Source organism: Plectrocnemia conspersa, unplaced genomic scaffold, assembly GCF_051122295.1.
Source record: "Plectrocnemia conspersa isolate PC_06_02 unplaced genomic scaffold, ASM5112229v1 ptg000011l, whole genome shotgun sequence".
Lineage (NCBI taxonomy): Eukaryota > Metazoa > Arthropoda > Insecta > Trichoptera > Polycentropodidae > Plectrocnemia > Plectrocnemia conspersa.
Genome location: NW_028277175.1, coordinates 6,518,213 through 6,534,589, shown reverse-complemented (window position 1 = coordinate 6,534,589; position 16,377 = coordinate 6,518,213). Strand labels below are relative to the sequence as shown.

The following is a 16,377-nucleotide window of genomic DNA, read 5'->3' as shown; positions in this document are numbered from 1 at the left end:
GCTCGAACCAAAAACGTTAACGAGTACTTTTTTAATTAAACAATACTATTACTTTTATTTGTATTGTTTTTTCTGGCAATTTTTCAAAAAATAATATATAAATTCATAAACAGAAATCAATAATATATATTTGTGTATATTAGTGTGGCAATTTAATGAAAAAAATGTATAATTTTATTTTAGCCTTTAGGATAAGAATTTGATTAACCTATATAAACATAGATATGATTGTATATAATATGTTTCGTTTTATTTGATTCATTAAAACATTAAATACTATTTGTAAAAGTGTTAAAATAAAATATTAATCATACTAAAATAAAAAATGTAGTAAAATAAATCAAAACAATTAAATGTTAAGAATCACACATTTTTTTTCTATAAATTACTATAAATGCAATATAAAATTATTATGGAAAAATACGTAAAATTATCTTACTTCCATTTGTATACTAACAAATACACAAATGTGTAGAAAATAAATCACTACTTAAAGGGTTATTATTGAATGTAGCATTAAAAATTAAATTGTTGCATTTTAAATTTATATATAAAAAAAAAAAATTTTTTTTTTTTTCTTGTAGTTAATAGTTAACTGTTTTGCCTTTTGTGTCAAGTGTGCTAATTTTCAACAAATACGAAGTTAGTTTTTGTTATAATTATTGTCCAATAAAGTTTATTGTTATTGTATACGTGAACGATTCAACTCCAAGACGGATTAATCACTGGATTTTAGACTTCAGCCTGGATCAAGGTTTGACGTGAAGAGGGAAGCGGTTGTTTTTGCGATATTCTCCGTCTGAAGTCGGCTTGCGTTCTCTTTCATGAGTTTGTACAAACAGCAAATCTAAGTTGAAGAGCTCACGGTTTTTTATGTGTGGTTGTTATTGAGTGATTCATTGAAGCGCCATATGTCAGTTTTTATACACATAAGATTTAGGGCTCGCCCACTTTTTGCTGAGTTTGATTGTTTGAATCTGTTTTTGGAACCGTTGCGTGCCTATTTTTAGATTTTAACACTATTGTTATGCATTCCAAGCATTAAAATATAATAATACTTGTATTCCTTAAAATTTATCAAGACTATTGTGATGTTTTGTTTATTTTCATGTACGTTAAGCCTTTGTTTTTAATATATACATAAAAAGCTTTATCGGCTGGTATGACAAAAGTTTTACCGACGTTTATGACCTAATTCTTACGATTGGTGCGTAAATTTGACTAAAAGCTATTTTTGTCTCGAACGTTTGCGAACTTTTGATTTAATCCCTCCATTTCATGTAAAGTATGCACTGGTGTATTTATTTTAGGACCTGTTTTTCTTATGCTTACAAGTAAATGCTTGTAAAATTTCATTGTTGGCAATATACGATAATGTATTTCAGGGTGGTATAATTAGTGAACTCGATAAAAGAAAATATTTTCTATGTTTATATGATATTTTTAGTCCTAAATAATTACATTTTATGCAAATTAGTTTTCATGACAATTTATAATAAACTAAATAAATTAGAAAAAAATAACTCCATATGTTTGGATTGAGTAATTATTCAAGAGGATGAATGAATATTTTACATTAAAATTATCTTAAACTCTCAACGAAAATGATGGTATTTTTATTTAAGATAATAAAATAAAACATCATTTTTATCATATATTTTAATAAGTATTTATTTAAAAGTATAACAACTTTTATTATAAATTTTTTTTGAACCTTTTTCTAGGACATCATAAATTCATCTCAACTTGTAACACAACTAGTGAAATTTAATATGCATCAAATTTCGTATGCTAAGGGAGCATCCATACTTTTTACTTATTTTTGAGACTTTACCAAGAATTTATTCCATTTGCAAAGTGTGACGCCACGTTTTTGCGAGAGCAAAAGGAAACGGCCGCAAGTGGAAATTGCTCGTATACTTTGTTTTGGCGAAATTAGTTGGAAAACTTCGCCTCCGCATTATTTTCCTCCGCCTTGTGTAACAGCCAAATGTTGCTTTGCATATTCTTTGCTCATAAAATAAAATTTGTAACAAAAGATAATGTATTAATTTATACGAGCGTGAATTTTTCATAAAATATCGTTTGCAAGACAAATACGAATGGTTAAATGACACTATGAGTTGAAACTAATCATCAGTCTATTCTGCAAAAAAGTCTTGAACATTTAAATTTGTTTCTCGGACTTGTGTTAAATATATCAGCATCCTTATGGGATTGTTGAAGTCAAAGCGCAAATATTTTAGGAATATCTTAAAAAAAATCTTTAAAAAAAAATATTTTTCCACGAAAAATAAAAATTAAAATCTGGGAAAGTTAACATGTTTGAAAAACTTGCCAAGACGTAATCACAAATATTGAATTTATAAATAATTTAGTTTTTAAAGTATAACATTTTATGTATATTTAATTTAATGTAGCAAGCAATTTATTTTTATATTTAAAATTTAATTTTAAGAAAGCGGGTAATAAAACATCGAAAATGTGCTACAACACAATCAATGACTTATAATTTATCACATTGAAAAAAATATACATGGGGTCAGTCAGAAACATTAAAATATTTTTAATGTTATATTTCTAAAAGAATGTGTACATATACTATTTATTAATATTATTCAGCCAAGTTGCAAATAAATTAAATTATATAAAATGTAAGCTATGTTGTGAACCTATTTTTAAATGATATAAAATGTTTCGCTTTATCTAAGACTTATTTAGTTTATTAATTTATTTGGCTTAATAGCTAATTTTTGCAAAGATACAAACCTATTTTTAAATATGTTGAAAATATTACGTAGATTGTTGACATATATAACTTTATTATGAAAAAATCTAAATTTATCGTTGCAGTAGTGTGCAAATTCACACAGTAACGCGGGAATGGTCAAAAATATGATTGGATCAATTGCATATCTATCGTGCGAAATTTTTATAATAAAAAAGAATTTGGTCTTTAGTAATGGTTTTGGCAATTATTTTATTTCAATGTTTTATGATTAACCCAAACAATAAAGAACAATAAAAATGTGCGGTGTAGTCAACCTTTACACTTAATTTATAATTTTAATTTTAAGATGTTTCAGTTTAATATATTAATACTAAGACTAAAGTATCAGAACGAATCAATACACTATTTATAACTCAAAAAGTTAAGGGGCCGGTAATCATGCACTCACTAGCTGGTATCTCACGATAGTGAGGGACCGACAGCTAGTTTTTCAGATAATTGTTTCAAAAACTACCGTTTAAAATATTGTTGACGCAATACATAATAACATAATTTTTGCTTTAAATATTTAGTGATCTTTTATGAATTCAAATGTTGAAACAAATGTGTTCTTAGTTATATGGAAAGTTCTCACAAACTCCTATATCCCAAAATTACAATCATTGTCATTGACTGACAGCTGTTGGCAGTAATTATCTTTTAGACAAGCTTGAATATTCGCATATATTATTATTCAGCATTGCGAATTTAAAAAAATCGTTGTGAAGTCTGCTTTGATTAGCGATCAAATAAATCCATTAAATCTGACATAAAACTCAATTTGGGATTGTTTCGAGTTCTTCGAATGAAATCTGGTGTCAGACATATGGCTGTAAAGTACGAAAACATGTCTACGAAATTATGTGTCGGCACGGTATGCTTGTAAACTTGTCAAAATTTAGTTTGATTGACGCCTCCCCATGTACGAGGGGTTTGATAATAAAGGATAACGTTGACAAGGGGGGCATATCCTGCGGGATTAAGCTGCCTTGGAAGGGTTTCGAAGGACAATCTTAATACCGCAGGAAGAATTAGCACAAAGACATATCAAATCCCATTTGCCATGTTCAGTTGTAATATTTAATTAAGGACAGATAGTTGTACAAATCAGAAGCGGCATTCTGACATTTTTATTTCTGATTATATGTAAGTAAAGAAGGCACTAAATATATCGCCTTTGTTTGTTATATTTTTATAAAATCTGACTTATATTTTCCATTTGGAATAAACTTAAATAATATCCTTCATTTTTTTATTTATTTGACAATTGTTTGATTGAACTAAGTCATTATTTTAAAGCAACACACTGTTTGTCAAACAAGCAAACTCAATAAAAATAAATGACAACTTTTATTTGCGAGATTTTTTTTTATTGCTTTCCGTGTTATTAGCTGCTGGTTGTTCTTATTTACCGAAGTTAATGGTGTAATTTTTTGACTAAAAATGAATAGTTTTTGTTTTCAAGATGAATCTAATTTAATTACATTCACAAAACTATACTAATAAATTTAAAATAAAACTCTAGAAAATTATATAACCAAACTTAAGCTAGACTTTGGAACACCAGCAGTTAGTTTCATTGCCACGTAAATGTATTAATCTCGTATATCGAGATAATTAGTCAGTTTCATTGCCACATAAATGTACTAATCTTGTGTATCGGTGACTATGATAAAAACAACTTTAAATTTAAATAAAAGCACAAAATTTCAAAGCATATATTGCTTTATAGGCTAATGACAACATATCAATTTTTCCCTTAAAACCTTTAAACCACAAACTTTTACTTATATTCTTATTTTTATGAAATTATAGCTAATAACTAATTGTAAACATGAAAATAGTTATAAACCAGTAACATGTATAATATATATGTATATTTAGTATGTTTGTAAAATTATATATATCTGTCACAATAGTCTTAAATAGTTCTAACAAAAATTATAAAATAGATTTTATAATAGAACTTCCTACACAAAAGTTTTATGTTCCTATTCTAAAATAAATATTTTTTAATTAATTTTTTACATATTATAGTATACATGGATTTTTAATTTATGTGTATTTTGTAAATAAACCTCTTTTAAAATTTCATAAATATAATCATTTTAAGTGACTTCCTAAAAACTGATTTTTTAATGTTCAGCTCTATTGATCAGCTTTAAAAATATTAAGGTTTATGACGTAACTAATTTTTTTGAATATTTTAACCACAAATACTCTATTTCCTACTACTAATATATTCCAGATATATTTTTTACAGCTGGAAGCACTAAATTTATTGATTGATTTTTTTTGTCATTAACGAAGTCTGTTACTTTGTGTAAAATCCTTGCTGGATATTAGAAACGTATGCCTGAATTATTTTTAGTTAAATCAATGAAACGCAGATATTTCATGTAAAATTCCACAATTCGTTATTGTATTATTTAAGCTTATATTTTTTAATATTTAAGATCAGCATTAAATAATATGTGACAACAAAAATGTTTTTTTCCATTTAAATAATAATATAACTTCTGTTCCATCCTACACTAGACGTTAAACGTTACAAACATTTTAACATAAACATCTAGATCTGTCATCGCTTCTTTTACGCTTCAGCTTATATATTTTTTGTTTCAGCTAAAAATATCGCACTCTTATTAATTTTTGCGCTAAGCGCTTATATTTTTTTTAGCATGTGTCTTTTAGTTGAAATAAAAGCACATTTCACGCATGCTCATAATAGCATTAAGTTAATAAAATATTGTAAGAACAAGCAAGCAATCTACTTCTAGATAACCAACATGTTACTGGTAATATAATAATAATAAATTAAACTGGTAAATGGAATAGTTAGACTATTCAATACCTAATATGTATGATCTAGTCCGATTTTTAATTAATTACCACGATATTCATCAGTGAGATGAATGAAAAAATGTAAGTAAACCTAATCTGTGATGATCGATTGGAATTATAAATATATTATAATCACTAATTTCGATATCACAATATAAATAATAATTATTTTTATTTTTTATAAAATTCATATAAGATATTCCGGAATATGATTCCCTTGAGTTGCATCGACAAGTATGCTTGTGAAAGCATTTTTACAGGTTGCAAGTAGGGTAGATTTACAATCCGGAGATTATAGAAGAACTTTTTTGTGTGCCGCAAATACCAGCGCTTGCTTTTCCGAGTACTTTTTAAATTAAAAGAAATATTTGACGAGTATTGATTTGTTTTCATCTAGGTACTCACAGTTGATTAACGGAAATATTTTGTTATGTATTGTTTTCTATTCGTGCGGGGTGCATTACTGTAAAGCTGTTATTACCTGCATATATATTAAATTAAATATAATAAAATTAAGGATGTAGATTAAGAAGAACTGTTCACGTGCACTTGTGTGTATAGCTTTGGCACTCCCCTTTTTGTATAAATTATATTTTCTCAGCAATTTAATGACATATTCTTAAGTTGCAATACTTATAATGTATAATACTGTCCAAAAAATAAATAAACATAGTCGTAATTTGCAAATCTTGAAAAAATAAATTATTTGTTTGTTTATTTCACAAATGTCTTAATGTAATGAACACAGAAATGGCATTAAAAAACGATAGTTATATACAAGCATATATCTTAGAGATGACATGCTTGTTTCAGCATGTAAAAAGAATTTAAAAAAGCATAGTAGGATAGGAAGATATTGCTTTCAGCAAGTATGTGGAATGTTGAGCAACCAATTGTGAGATTTCAAGTAATGCAGTCGAGTGAATGTGCATGTACAAAAAATATGTGCATTAAGAAGAACCGTTTTTGTGTATGAGATAAGTGAATAAATAAAAATTAAGAATAGATTGTTGCATTCATTTATAATATAAAATATATCTTAAATCATAGAGTTCTTTGGTATCCCTAGTTGATTGGAATGTTATAATTAGAACTTGCAATAAATCTGCCATTACTATTCACACTATTTTACATATTTTTTATCCATTGTATGAAAAATCTCTTGATCGTTTAAAATTTATATTTTTCTCACTAGAAAAGCTATCAATTTAGTAACTGAAGAGGTGGTCAGTCGCAATATTGGATTTTGCTCTCAATTCTATTCAAACTATCAATTTTTATTGCAAGTTCTACGTCATTGTCCAATTACGGTTCTTGCCTATAACATCTACATAACCAAATACGTCTTTTTCTGATATAATATAACGTTTTCGGATATAGGCGTCGATAAGTACGCCGGGGAGTAGCGTTCAATTTCCCGCCTATAAATCTATCCCCCCGGTAAAACGAATGCCAATAAAGCGGCGCCCGAACAAAAGAAAGGTCAGAGACCATGACTTCGCGAGTTTATGGTCCACATCCGACGCGGAGATATTGCGGACGGGGAGCGGTCACGTATCGTCCGAGGAAATTTTATTATGGCGACCCAGGTATTTGCTCGTGCGGCCGCATTCGCACGGAGCGCGTGAATCTGGATTACAATCGGGACGGATTAATGAACCGTGGACACACATTGAATGCGTATATCAGTGGTGCCACGTCCATACATGTCGTATAAGCACAGCTACTCTTGCTTTATTTTTCAAATTAAATTATTTTATTGTATTTAAATATTTTATGTTCCGCACGACGACGATAAGCATCACGCATTACACAAACACGTGAACTATGTAATTAAAACTCATTTTCTTAATGTCGTTTTTGATACAAACACTGAAACAATCATCAAATAGCTGAGCAATAATATTTTATACACGTATACACGATGATTTAATATTATTGAAAAATAATCAATGACATCATTGTTTATCTAAAAATGGTATATTTCAATATACATGTATATATAATAAAAATAAGGCAAAAAAAATATTTTTTAAAAATTAATATAATTAATTTATAAATAAATATTCATATCTGTATTCGTAAACTTTTATTGTGAAATTATAATAGATAAATGCATGATAAGTTTAAGTACAATTAGTTTCTGAAGCATTTAACTTTGAAAAGCTCAACTTCAATCTATACAATAAATCTACAGATGCGATTACAGCGAATTTCTTTGAACGCGAAACTGAAAGGAGAACACAGATTAAACGATAAAAGTCGTAGGAAAGAAAGTTTCTTGAGCAGTTCTAATAAAAAAGGTTCACATAAAAGTTTATTTAAAGATAAATAATAAAATGCATCTTTACGTATATATTTTACCCCTTTAAAGAGATTTTTTTATAGAAGCTTTCGAAGGGAGCCAAACATTGTGTATACAACGTATACATTACCTAATATAATTATAGTATTGAAACGCTTCGTAGAAATCCTATGGGGACTTCCAGAGACCTTTTTGGATACAAACACGAGGGGGATTTAGAAAGAAATTGTAAGCTATACCCTGATAGATTTACCTTTGTATATTTTTATATTCCACGAGAACAAACTATTTTTTATATGTATAATGAATAAATAAAAATATACTGATATTATTATTTATTTAAAGTAATACGTATTATCCATATTTATTTTATACGCAGTAAAACACTATTTTTCTGCTACCAAAACTACAACATATATCATAATAGCAAAATCCGAGTTGATTTAATCTTTGCAATATATTATTAGCGACGCCAGAGAGAAAGGAATGTCATAGAATTTTCATAAGACCAGATTATAGATTTCATCCCACACTAGGACATCAATCTTACCAGGATTTGCGCTCTTAACCTGACTCTGAAAAATACGATTCATTCTACTCTCCAAAATGAGCGATTGATTTTTATAAAATAATTCCGAAAGAAATCTATGATTTACCGTATTTATAATATTAATTTAACTGAAAATTGTACAAAAGCTTCAATCTGCGCTCCTATGTGAATAATCTACGATGCAATGTAGCAGCATAAAACCTTATTTGAATAAATGTTATACAATGAGAAATGTGTGGTATAGATATGTACATAAGTACATAATAATAAAGGTATGTAAGACTGAAAGCCGTGGAAATGAAATACGACTGTCTCGATTTGCGTTTCTATTGTATATATGTATGTACATATACATAAAACATGCTTATATACACAAATGTGTACAAGTACACATATTTATTTATTAAATTTAATTATTAATTTTATATTTATGTTTTAGTGTTAAAAGGGTATTTGTACAAATTTGCTGGTTGTATTATAGAGGGCTCTTGTGGGAGTTGAGCTCATTGCGCTTTAACCGATGCGTAATTAATTGTTAGTTAAACCTTTGTTTGCAAAATAACGTTTATGAGTGTTTAAAATGAACTTGGCTTTTTATCATGAATAGAATTGAGTACATATCCAAAATAAATTCATATTGGATAGAGTACCGTTGTCAATATTCAAACTATTTGGTATGCAGAAAGTCACTCGAATTTTTTCAGTAGATAAATATAATAAAAAAACTTTTTGATAATAATATGATATATATTATGTATGCGACATAACCGACATTCTATTTTTATTTATGATTGCGACTTAAATGTCATATATCTGATATACATTATAAATGTTAAGTGAACGAGGACAATCGTAACCTAACAAATTTAATACGTCACGATAGTAAAAAATAAATAATAAAATTAAATGACATGAACTAGATTAGCTCCTCATGGTTGGCAATAAATAGCTCAAATTAAGGAGCTGAATGGCGACAGCCGTAGGTAAATCGGCAAGTGCTGCGTCCTGTCTATAGCGAACATTAGAAGAGGACGTGATACTACGTGAACCTAAAACTATTTTTTTCAAATAGTTGGATTGTTAACAGCACTCTTTAGTATTTTGAAAAAATGCATAGTGACATACGACTTTCAGCGAGTCGTATCGCAACGTTCCTAAAATAAAGCCGTTGTACATTAATAGATTATAATCTGATATTCTTATATAAAGCTATCCCAAGAATTTGTTTATACTATTGAAGGGACCATATGGACACCTTCCTTGTAATCTCGCGTAATTACTGTGACCAAAAGTGATTATTTAACAATAGTTCGATTACACAAAGGCTCTCATTATGACTAGAACTAAAAGGTTCTCTCATTAATAACACGAAAGGATTCTCCGGTGCATTGAATGAATATTTCTTAGTTATGAAATGGTCACGGGAAACAATATATCTTTGACCTCAGATATATCTACCAAGAAAATGTCTAGAAAACATATTTTATCTTTTTAAGAAGCGAATGCAGCGATTGGTTGAATGATCACTGCATGATTATGATTGGTGAGCAAGCTTTGTAGTCCTGAATACATAAGGGCAGTCACAAGCAGACTCCGGCAGACTCAGGGATCAACTTCCGCTATACTGTCGTTGCCACGCCACTTACAATACCTTTTAGGATCTTCCACCGACAATATCCCTGCGCCGGCTTATCCACCACTGTTCGGAGATAACATCTCACCATTCATAGTCTGTCGCAATATGTAATTTAATCTAATAAAATTCTCACTAGTTTCCACCTGCGTCTTAATGGCTGCGCAGTCACACCCCTTAGGGTTTCCAAACCTTAAACTGTTGACCCTGACGTGATACGAACACGCAAAGTTTAAATCCTAAAACTATTTTATACTATTTTTTTGTATTAAAATTTTAATTATAAAAGTATTTTCCATTTACAAAAATGATCATTTTCTAACGAAGTTGAATGTGGTAAAGTGGCCAAAGACTATTATCACTCTGATTATTAAATCTAAATGCTTAAAAAGGCGATATGTGAAAGAATATGGAAGCTGAGGCAAATTTGTCAATCCTAATTCCTTTAAATTTTCAACAGAATTTATTAAAGTATGAGTTCTTTATTGCCGATGAGCAATATCGCTCCAAGTCTATTTACCAAGATCGGATTTTTAATTCCTATTTTTTTTCTATGCCTCGTTTACAATATGATTGTTTGGATTATGAAACAACCATAAAAAAATATAAACAATTCACACCAAATACCATCATGTCACCATATGTATGTTTTGCAAACTTGGTATCGTATAATGTTTAGGCGTTTATTTTCGTTTTCTATTGTTTCTGAGAACTGATTAAAATCCGATTTCAAAACGTTGCTGTATTTCTCGTTTGGTAAGTTCGTGCGGTACCCATTTTTTTATTTTTTGCACCTTTACATGCTTCAAATTTTATAGCAGTTATTTGTGAATTACTTTCAATAATATTTCTTATTCTTACTGCAAATAAGAAAAAAAATAACATAACAGCTTCATCAAAATAAATAAAAAATTTGATTTTTTACTGTGTATTGTTTTCAACTAAGTGAACAATTAACTTTATATGAAAAAATATATATATATTGAAAAGACTTAGAAATCTTAATAATATAAAATAGCAATCCGCATATAGCGAATAATAATAATTATACTATTATTGGTTTGAAAATCGATAGGATTAACCTTCAACCCAATTTTTTTATCAAATTTTACATTGATAATTGGTTATACAATAATCAATTACATTATTATTTATTAAAATTCTTTGGGTTTCAAAGATATTAAAGATAAAAATATTTTTATAAATGAAACATTTTTAAGGCGCTTATATATTTTCTTAAGTCTTGTACGATATTAATACTAAAGAAAATTATATTAGCACGAATTAAATCTCATTTAATTAACTACGTTCCAACGACGCAAAAAGCTGCCATATCAAGGTTAAAAGGTCAAATCTAAACGAATTTCCAACTAGTCACAGATTAGGCTGTCGGTCGTTGTTTGCCGGCTGCAAAAGCAACCCGCAAATTGAGGGGGCAGAAACGACCCCGCTTCGTTGCCTTGTTACACAATAAACGCGACACGAAAGACTTAAGCAGAATTCTCTCCTATTGTCTTCTCTACAATTTGCCAACGAGCTAAGCGTTGGAAAATTGGAAAGTTACCCTGAATAGTCTACATAACTAAATTCTTAAAATCGCTGCCGTTAACCTTTTGACGAGGGGTGCGCTAAGAATTAACGTACCTATACGTAACCTTATTCTAGTCACGCGTCCTGCCTGATGGTCATTTCGAACAACAGCTGGGTTTCAGACATTAACGTTTTGGAACGAAAGCTTTGGAAATTGTTCACGGAGAACACCTGAGCAATTTGAAATTTAGAAGTGTACGTGATATTTGAATATGAAGCACCATTGATACTATAATTTAAAAAAATATAATTTATAACTTATAAATAGGATATTTAAAAAAAATAAATGTACAAGAGATTTCGCATTAGTGTAGATGATCAATTTTTTAAATTTTAAATTCTAATTTATATGTTAAGATAAATATTTATTACAACATCTGGAAGAGCTTAAAACAGATACGCTCTTGATAGTCTAGTAAAAAAATTCAGAAAATGAATGGCCACTCTTAAACACGTCCGAAGCAAATTTGTTTTCGTGCGTGATCTAAACATATTGTAGCAATATTTTTTTTCAACCCCAGGCACTTTATTTTCGAGCGGAAACTTTTATAAAGCAGTGCTTTTGCGGCTCTCGTTCTAGTTAATTAAATATTCAACGTGAGCATATTTCAGACCATCGATTAAAGATAGCTATAAGCGTCTGCGGTGGGCAAAACCATAGATAGTTTTCAAAACAACCGCCGTCGGTACCTAATACCCGAGTTTAAGCGATAAATACTGTAACCACCCCCGTAATTCTGGACCCGCGCCCTTAACCGGAATTGATGATCTTTAACACCGAAATTTACAAGGGCTAATGATATATTTTTAACCAGCACCGGTAAGGGTCGAGATTATGAACCTCTAAAGGTCGTAACTCGACATTTTGAATAGCTTTTGATAAAAGTATAAAAATAGATGTTCTAGAAACTTGACTTGTTATAAATTAACGCACTTTAATATAGATATTCTATGTTCTTTAAAATAGTAAGGTGTTTTGTTGTCAAAAGATTTCAATTTGTAAAGCGAATAAAAATTGAATATTAAAAAGAATAGTATTTTTTTATTCATTTATAATAGGTAGTAACAGTGCCGTTTTAGCTCGGGTCTGCGTGACGAGTTAAATATGCAATACTCTTAGCAATGGAATGTTTGTTATATTTTTAAATCGCTATCTTAATTTCAAATCCCGACAAGTTTTAGGTTTGTTAGAAGGGCTTCCTCTGTTAAAAGTCTTCACTAACTTGTGGTCGATTACGACAATGACGCCATGTAAGCGTCAACGACTCACCGGTGCGTCCTCTGATATTTATTTTTTTAAACAAATTAATTTCTTAAAACAAGCTTACGAATTATTTGAAAATTACTTTTTTATTAATTATTGTTGTATTAGTGTTAGTATTTTATATTTATTTAAAGTAAGCAATACAGACGCGTGAATAGAAATAACTTGTAACTCACTAAAATGTCGCTGGCGTTTAAAGGGTTAAGAACATACAAGAAGTTTGTTTTAATTTAAACAAGAAAAAGTGACATTTATGGTAAAGATAAGAGAAAAAGCTTAAGATTGATAAACTCATTCGAAAATATTGAGAAAAAAATAGTTTTGATAGGCATTTAATAATCGTTAAATTATGGGGTATTTTTTATAAAATACATAAAAAAGTACCGTAACCAAAATTTAGATCATAATTACGATAAAAATACGAGCAAAATTTCTAGATTATTATTTTTCAGGTCATATAAAATAAATAGCGAAAAAAATGTTTACTGTTTTACAACCATTAAATTATGGAATACTATAAAAAAATCACGAATTAAAAAAAAATATTACTATAGTTTCTGTAATTATCTACCACTACTACATAAAATTCTGACTAAGAAGCAAAATACTCGCTTAAGTAATTTTTTACTTCGACTACATTTCAAAAATGTTTTTGTCTTAATGTGTGTTCTACTTACCTAAAAATGTAAAAATCACTTGGAGCAAGGTCTGATGAATATGATGGATGTGAAGGAACCTCCCAATTTAAATGACACGACACCCAGCAGCATATTTCAGTTTTTATCACTAACTGTAAAAGTTAATATGTATTTTAGATAATCTTAAAAGTTTAAATATTTGAGAAATAATAAACTAACGTATGATTTTTGATACAACAGTTGTCATGTTAGTGAGATTCTCTGTTTATTCGAAACTGTTTTATTCATTTTCAGCTTGAGTTTGTTCTAAAGGAGAAGATTATTGATGAATATTATAAGACGTCTGATGATTTCTGTTCTTACTACAATATCAAAGTCCACTTTTAAATTAAACATTCGTGAAAAATCTCAAAAAATAATTGTAAAATAAATTTTATTTTTAAGTACTCACTATACACTCCAAGCTGATTATTCGAATATCCAAATATCAAATATATATTATATATAAGTCCGTTTTTTAACTATTCTTTATTTACAATTGTTTTAACCCGCTTTCGTTACGTCTACGTTAAGTTTTTTATTCTTTAAATCGCATCGTTCTGTATGAGCGGTTTATAAAAATACACGTAAACAAATGAAATACATGTTTAATTATATTTATTTGAAATAAAAATTGAATTTTCTTATTTAATTCCTTTGTTTTTAATTAGAGGCTCTGACTGTCGACCAATGAAAAATCAGTATTTAAATATAAACAAGATAATAATGTTCATTTTTTTTCATGTGCGTTGTTCGATTTAAGTGAATAATATTAAATATTCGGATTGCAAATTAAGTAAGTAGATTTTAACTATAAAAATATATACATAATACGTGTAAAGATTATAAGTTTACACTAATTACTATATAAACAGTTATAAAATACTCTTTGTAATGAAATCTTCAAATTTTGATGTTAGTCGATGGGCCCCGAGACCGTAAAGTTAATTTTTTGATTTTCAATACCTAAAAAGTATCATTGCTATTGTCCTAAAACGTTAGTAATGTGCGCTTGACTTTTTGATTTTTATGTTTTTTGTGCCATAAAATATATTTAAGGTTGTATATTGGTTTAATTCATTTCAATATAAAACACGTTTATTATAACATATTATGGTAATGTTTTTAGAGCATAGCAAATAAAATTTATAGCAGTTGATGTACTTTTATTAAAGTTAAAATAAATAGTTTCGATAGGTTTTATAGTTTTTTTTATAATTATGTGTATAAATCTGTATTTCTCGATTTTGTATAACAATTATATTTATGTACTAACAAATAGAGAAGCTGCAGAATACATGAGCCGCAGAAACAGACCTTCAAATAAATCTTACTGTATATAAATTGTAGTCAAAATATTCTTTGTCAATTTATTTAGCCATTATTATTTGTATAATATTTAATAGTGTTTAACTTATTGTTATACTTTTTTCTTATTCAGAACAATTTTTATAGTAGTGTTATATAACGAAGAATAGTTTCAATAACACCAGATAAAGTGTAAGATGGTTTCCGCTCCTTTTAAATATATCATACAAAGCTTCCTTCTAAGAAAAACAATAATATTAATGCACTCAAAGGTTTCGTTTGAAAGAATAATATAATATTGTTTACACGTACAGATTTGTCCATACTACAACATTACTAATATCTTATTTTAATTGTTTCAGATATCATCGAAGAGTGTCGTCATAAGTGAAAAATATATATCATATAAATTGAAAAAGTGTCCATTTTATATATAATATATAAAAAATTAAAATAATGTAGTGATGTTTTTGTGTGTTAAAAAATGTGATCTAAATGTTCAAGATGCGTTATAAACGAAATAACACTCTAAACGAATTTATTTTTAAAAGCTCATGACGAGAACGACTAGACGTTCTACATTGTGCGTAATCGCAGAGCCGCCATTTTGTGAGGATTAACAGCCGCCATATTGGATTACTATACGAAACTCAGAATGGAGGGGATGAAGGGTGAGTCTATTTTTATTAACTTTATATCTAAGAAAATATTTTAGGCATAATTAGGTCAGGGTCTTAAATTTCCCCAGAGTGTAAAAATGTAATAGATTGTGTTGTTATTAAGAATTATTTCACACTTTGATTTAGTTAATAATAACAACAATTTTATTAATGTTTCAATGGAAATTTATCATAAATTTAGAATTTATTTTCTATATTATTCAAATCAATTGAGAGTTTATTATGCTCCAGGGTTAAAATTTGTCTAAATTTGGACGTGAAAAATCGTTATTTTGAAGGTCGTCTAATCTCTTGTTGGCTATCTTCATTATGCTCAAAAAACCACGGAAGCGTAGGCCCCAAAACTCATTAATGATTCTGGGTTTGAGCAAAAACTCGGCTAAAAGTTGCAAGGAATTGGTGTTGTAAAAAATTACGATCTTTCTTCGCTCGTTGGTTGCGAAAGTAAATAAAATATTATGCGGGTGTATTTTTAGGACTTGATTTGATTACCTATTTAAAAGATAGTAAAAGGCGATCCGCCAGTTTGCATTTATATAAATAACTTTATATACTCATTTATATAACTTATTTTAAAGCTTTAGAGTTCATGGAAATAATTAAATTGTCCATAATTAATTTTGGTGGTGTTTTACTAATTTAATGTTTGAACAGTGTGTAGTATCGGTTCGGCTTGTAGAGCACACACGTTCTCCGCAATGTTTGAACTTTGGGCGCTTTCCCAAAATTTAGTTTGCATCGTCGTCGAAGACGTTT

General features: G+C 28.6%; 1 protein-coding gene across 1 annotated transcript in view; it reads left to right on the top strand.

Annotated features, from left to right (window-relative positions):
* The window catches only part of LOC148229258 (uncharacterized), a 309,266-nt gene that overhangs the window by 121,764 nt on the left and 171,125 nt on the right, over positions 1–16,377 (top strand). The window contains exon 4 of the mRNA XM_088196483.1: positions 15,304–15,612. Within this exon, the coding sequence (XP_088052609.1) occupies positions 15,597–15,612 (16 nt within the window). The 5' untranslated portion in view covers positions 15,304–15,596. The remainder of the gene's footprint in view (positions 1–15,303; positions 15,613–16,377) is intronic.